Below are 5,874 nucleotides of genomic sequence, written 5' to 3' on the forward strand. Positions count from 1 at the left end.
CCTATGGTTTAGCCCTTATTTTGGAAAAACTGAAATTAAACACAAACACTGTCTATGTTTCTGGAATCCCTCGTATTGCTGATCACTGGCTGCCAGGACTAAACCATGGAAGGATCACACTATGTTTCTTGTTTTCCCATAGACTTCCTTAGGTTTCCATCACAGCCACTGCTGCAGAGAGGCCACTGCTCTGTTGTGTCACAGTGCAAGATAAACCCACGGGAAACATTCATTCTGTACAGAACATGGTTTGAGTAACTGGCCAAAAATAGCATTTCAGTTATATGTTAATACAGTTAGTCCTGTACTATGAAGCAAGAGATCAATGAAGCAAGTACAGCAGACAAAGAAATCAATTTTGCTGATCAAAGCAGTGATTTTTTTTTTTTTTAAATAGTTCTAGTTAATCAAGTAAACTCAGAATCATTATTTGGTCAAGCTAGCTAAAGGAGTGCACAGATACCTCACAGGCTTGCTCCAGTCTGTGTTTGTCCAATGTAAAAAGGCATATTCTTGGGACAATTCATCGTATGATGTGTGGCTTGTGGTACAGAATTGTCTTTGATTTGCATTTTGGTATTTACCATTAGAAAACCACTTCTTGGATTAGACTGAGGAATATTACAGTCGCTCACAAATCATTAGTCCTCCTCAGTTAACAAGGAGGTGGTCTTCTCGGAAATTGTGATTCCATCCTACCCCAGCCAGATTGCATCCTCACCTCCTCTCCTCTCTCAGACTAATGCACCTCTCCATGCAATCTTAGGGATTGATGGTGTGTGTCGCCTCCCACCCCCAGACAGTAACGGCAACTGCCCTCATTACAAAAGGCAGTGAGGGCTGGTCCCTCAAAATGATGAGAGAGCTCTTTTCAACCGATGTCCACACAGCCACCCCTAGGCAGTGGCGGTATGACACCTTCTCCCCTCGCAGGCGGCGGTGCCATAGACCACCCAACCCCCGGTGAGGAAGACACGGCTCACTCAGTGCTAACCCTTTTGCCTTCTCTCTCGTTCATCCCCCGCAATGACCCCTGACACCCCTCTCCCTGAGGTTCCCCCAGATGATGAGCACTCTAATGCCTCTCTCTCCACATCCCCTTCTCCGGAGGGTGTGACAGCGAGCGCAGGGCGCGGGGGCAGCAACTACCACCCGGCGTTTCTTTCCCTCTGGAGCTCAAGCGACGGCACTTCCCGGTGCCACCGGGGACCCTGTCCCGACAGGACCCCCGTCACGGCCGGAGCAGCCACCCTGCCCGCCCCACGCAGCACAGGCAGGTCCGGGCGGGGGCCGCCCCGCAGCACAGGGAAGGGCTCCCCCCACAACCCCCCCGGGCCACCCGTGCCCCTCGAGCCGCCTGCTGTGCGTACCCCGCTGGCGGAGCTCTTTACACCGCTCTCAGTGCCGTTTTCGTTTAGCGGCGATCGCTTCAAGATAGCAAATATATGGAGAGAATTTCCACTATTAAAAAAAAATATATATATATGGTGGGGAGACGCAAAAAGACAGGGAGGGGGTCTAGTTTGAATCTTTTGGGATTAAAGATCTGTGCTAGTTTCAAACGCTCATAAAACGGCCTGAAGGATGCTATTTTGCTGCAGTCTAGGTTATTTCAGCCCGCAGTTGCACAACAAACCATTTAAACATTTCAGCACAAAACAGATTCCATTGTTGGGCTGCACATTAAAAAGTGTTATTCGCTTTGAAGTTTTTGTCTAATGGCTCTAAACTGAAAGAAAATGTTTTCCTATTACTTAATTCAATCATAGCGAAGAGGCTTGGTAAAAAGCCCACGGATTTTGCCCAAAGTGTGACAGAGTTCTCTTTGTGTTTGCTTATCCTCTGCTGTCACACACTTTAATTCGCCTCTCTTTATCTGGCATTCAAAACTTTCTTCAATGACATTCAATAAGGTCCAGCGGCTGGAAAAAAAACTGGTTATTTTTTTGGATATTCTTTCCCAGTAGCTTTGGGCTTGGTGTGCATTCAGAAGCTGTTAACCCTTTGCCTCCCTGCGGCTCGGAGCCCCGGGGTTCAGCCCCTGGGCAGCGGGAATCCCTCGGCATAAGGCTGAATCCACCACCCCCCGGTGGCGAGACACTTCTCAGCGGGGAAAGATGCCCCTCACCGGGCGCCAGCTCCAGCGGAAAATGTTTTAAAATGCCTTTTCCTTAAAAATAAACAAACAAAAAAAATTCCAAACCCCATTAACACTTTCAGGGGAAGGGTACTTGGGAATCCTTTCTATATCTTTGCGGGACTGAATGTTTAGTAACATTCGTTTTTGTTCGCTCTGTAGTTTTTGCCTGTCATTTGTGCACATCAGTACAGTTCTAGGCTAGGGCATCAACGCATCTCGGCAAAACTCCCGTGGATTTCAGAGAGAAATGTGACCACAGGCACAGCAACCTCTGAGCAGCTGGAGACACGGGAGTACACTGCTTTCAAGGCTTTTACTTCCCTTCCCTCTTTTTTCACACCCTTTTATAAAAGTCCATTTAGTTTCGAGGCGGGGAGATTACGAGGTAGGGAGTAATCTTCCCACGTTTTGACAGGAGTCGGCGGATGCGTTTGTCTTTTTATTCCCCGCATATTAAAAGGGAAAATCGGGGAAGATATTCCGATTTTTTTTTTCTTATTTGTTAGCATTCCTTATTCACCTACTAAATCAACAAGCTCCACGGAGCGCGACGCTGGGAGCCGGTGCGCGGGGCAGCGCCGGTGCGCTTTAGCTCTGACGGACGCGCACCGGCTTCGGAGACCTCCGTGAGCTTTGCAGATCCCTGTGCTAAAACATTCAGGCACCGCAGCAGTGTTTAAGTTAAATCCCATCGTTCGGGAGGAATGAGCCGTTTCCCTGTCGGTCCCCATGGCCCCAGGGGCTTCCCGCCTCACTTGTGCGTGGCGATGCGGGGCCGAGCCTTAGCGGCTTGGTAGCGGCCGGGACCGGGGCCGTCGCACGTGGAGCGCGATGGTGCGATGGCAGGTGTTATCGGTGGCAGGTGCTGAGACCGAGCAGAAGGACCAGGTGTAAAGGATGCGGAATGCGCCGAGCGCCTCTCGTCCCTCCGCTGAAGCGCCCGCCGCGGGTGCCGCCGGCACGGAGCCGTGTCTGTGTGTCGGGTTTTCTATACCCGCACCAGGGTAGCCGCGATGCTTGTGGCGCTCCATACCCGTTATCTGTGCCCGGGCGCCCACGCCCACACAGAGGCCTGGGGATGTCCCTGCCGATGGAGCAACGGCGGGCACATCTCTGTGGCCAGGGGTTTCGCCCGACGGCGGCGACAGCGAAAAGTGGTAGATCCCGGCACCGCGCTGGGAACAAAGACGCGGGGCTGGGGACGGCGGCAGGCGCGGTAGTGGGGACGAAGCATCCTGGAGGCGAGGGGAGAGAGAGGCCGCCGGGGCTGGGGGGCCGACCTGGTGCCACAGGTGGGAAAGGCGCCGGGGGGCTGGCAGGGGAAGCTGGCGCCGGCGGAGACCACGGCTGCAGCCGGCAAAATAAACAAGGGGGAGCGGGCTGAAAGCTGGGTTGAAAGCGAAGGAGAGCGATAAAGAGAAAGAAAAGAATATTAAATCGCGAGAGAATGAGAAAATAACCCCGCCAAAGGGAGAGGAGGGGAGAGGCCGCCTGCTACGGCGTGGGTGGGGTCGACAAGAATAGAGTACATTATGCAGTTCATTTAGTTAACAAGGGAAATAATGAGGGAGCGTGCGGCGTGAATGCCAAGAGAAGAGCCACAGAAAGCCCATTGAGCGCCCGGCGCCGCCATCACATGGCGCGGGCGCTATTTAAAGCGGGCGGCGGGCCCCGTTCAGCACCACTCGGGCTGGCCAGCGGCGCCGCGCGGGGGCTGCGCGGGCGCTGCGTGAGGCCATGCCGCGCTCCTTCCTAGTGGACTCGCTGGTGCTGCGGGAGGCGGGCGAGAAGAAAGGGGAGGGCAGCCCACCGCCGCCGCTCTTCCCCTACGCCGTGCACCCCTCGCACCCGCTGCCCGGGCTGCCGGCCGGCGCCTGCCACGCTCGCAAGGCCGGGCTGCTCTGCGTCTGTCCGCTCTGTGTCACCGCCTCCCAGCTGCACCCACCGCCGCCCGCCATCCCCCTCATCAAGGCCTCCTTCCCCCCCTTCGGCTCCCAGTACTGCCACTCGCCCCTGGCCCGCCAGCAGCACTCTGTCTCCGCCGTCAGCGTCGGGCACGCACCGGCGCTCTACCAGGGCGCCTACCCGCTGCCAGACCCCCGGCAGTTCCACTGCATCTCCGTGGGTAAGGGGGCAGGGGTGGGAAGCGGGGTGGTGCATGCCTGCATGACAGCAGTGAAGCGGGGAGGTGATGGGGATCCCGGGGAAACCCGCAGAAGGCACCGGGGGAGGAGAGTCCCTGCCCAGCACGAGGAGGTTGGACGGGGAGTCCGGCACCTCTCTCTGCTGGTGCGTCGGACGACGCGCAGACGGAGCCCTGCTGCTGCCCGCCAAGCCTCCGATCCAGGCCGGGCGAACACGGAGAGGGGGCCGCGGCATCCAGTGAGCTCGGACTCCAGCCTGGCAGCCGCTTGCCTGGTTGCAGGCCCCTCGGGGAGGAGAAGGGTTGCGGCCCTCCAGAGAGGGTGGCGAGGAGGGCTCAGCGGGGACCGGCGGGGGACCGGCATTGCGGGGTGGGTGGCGGCGGGTCCGGCAGGTCCTGACCGTGCGCTCTGCTCCGTTCCCAGACAGCACGTCCAGCCAGCTGCCCAGCAGCAAGCGGATGCGCACCGCCTTCACCAGCACGCAGCTCCTAGAGCTGGAGAGGGAGTTCGCCTCGAACATGTACCTCTCCCGGCTGCGGCGAATCGAGATCGCCACCTACCTGAACCTCTCCGAGAAGCAGGTGAAGATCTGGTTCCAGAACCGACGGGTCAAGCACAAGAAAGAAGGCAAAAGTAGTTCACACCGGGGCGGGGGCAGCGGCCACAGCTGCAAATGCTCGTCCCTTTCTACCACCAAATGCTCGGAAGACGACGAGGACTTGCGCATGTCTCCGTCTTCCTCGGGGAAGGACGACAGAGGTCTCGCAGTCACACCCTAGCCCCCGGCTCCCCAGGAACTGTGGCTAGAGCAGGGGAAGGAGGCCTGCCTGCCCCGGTGCTGACATGCACCCGAAGGATTTTATACTGTTTTGTATAATTTGTGTAATTTACGAAGGACTTTTTCGCCTTCCTAGACCCCCGGCCCATGAGGACGGGCTGTCCCGGCACGGTGTTGTAAATAAATTGCTCCCTAGGACCCCAGGCGTCCCCCCGTAGTGCTCTCTCACTTGTGTCCCCGCAGGCACAGCCCCAAGCCCGAGAAGGTCCTCGCAGACCTCTCCGCGCATCGAGACAGGCGCGGATGCTGCGCGGTGTCGGGAGGTGCGTCCGCCTGGAGGGATACTGTCCCGGGCTTCCTCCGGTAACTCGGCGGTGCCTGAAAGCGGGCGGAGGGGGCGGGTCGAAGGCTGTTTGGATTATTATATTTTTCTTTTTCATTTTTCTTTTTCTTTCAAAAATTGCTCTCCGTTTTGTTCCGATTTAGTCGCTGCCGGGCACACAGCTGTAGTTGTACCGTTCCGTCCCACTCCCTCCCCCCGGGAGATATTTATTTATTTATTTATGTGCAGATGATGGCGATGATAATAATGATTATGATAACAATAAAAGCTCTTTGGTGGTTTATGTCCTTCCCTTCGCGTAGAAAGCAGCCACTCGGTGTCCGCAGGCGTGCGCTGGGAGCACCGTCGCTCTCCAACCCTCTCCGCCGTAGCCCGGCACCGGGACCCTCCCGCCCCGGCTAGAGCAGAGGCCGGGGATCCTTCCTTTCCCCGGGTCGAGTTGAAGGTACGGGGTTCGGGGGACCCTTGC

The 5,874-nt window shown here is 56.8% G+C and overlaps 1 protein-coding gene across 1 annotated transcript; it reads left to right on the forward strand.

The window, feature by feature from the left end:
* Nucleotides 1–3,877: 3,877 nt before the first annotated feature.
* GSX1 (GS homeobox 1) lies at nucleotides 3,878–5,310 on the forward strand. Its single transcript, XM_050333264.1, has 2 exons — nucleotides 3,878–4,265; nucleotides 4,708–5,310. The coding sequence occupies exons 1-2, from the start codon at nucleotides 3,878–3,880 to the stop codon at nucleotides 5,061–5,063; spliced, it is 744 nt and encodes a 247-aa protein (XP_050189221.1). The 3' UTR covers nucleotides 5,064–5,310.
* The last annotated feature ends 564 nt before the right edge of the window (nucleotides 5,311–5,874 follow it).

The sequence above is a fragment of the Myiozetetes cayanensis genome, unplaced genomic scaffold (assembly GCF_022539395.1).
Source record: "Myiozetetes cayanensis isolate MyiCay16 unplaced genomic scaffold, myiCay2020 scf5-8, whole genome shotgun sequence".
In the NCBI taxonomy this organism is placed as follows: domain Eukaryota; kingdom Metazoa; phylum Chordata; class Aves; order Passeriformes; family Tyrannidae; genus Myiozetetes; species Myiozetetes cayanensis.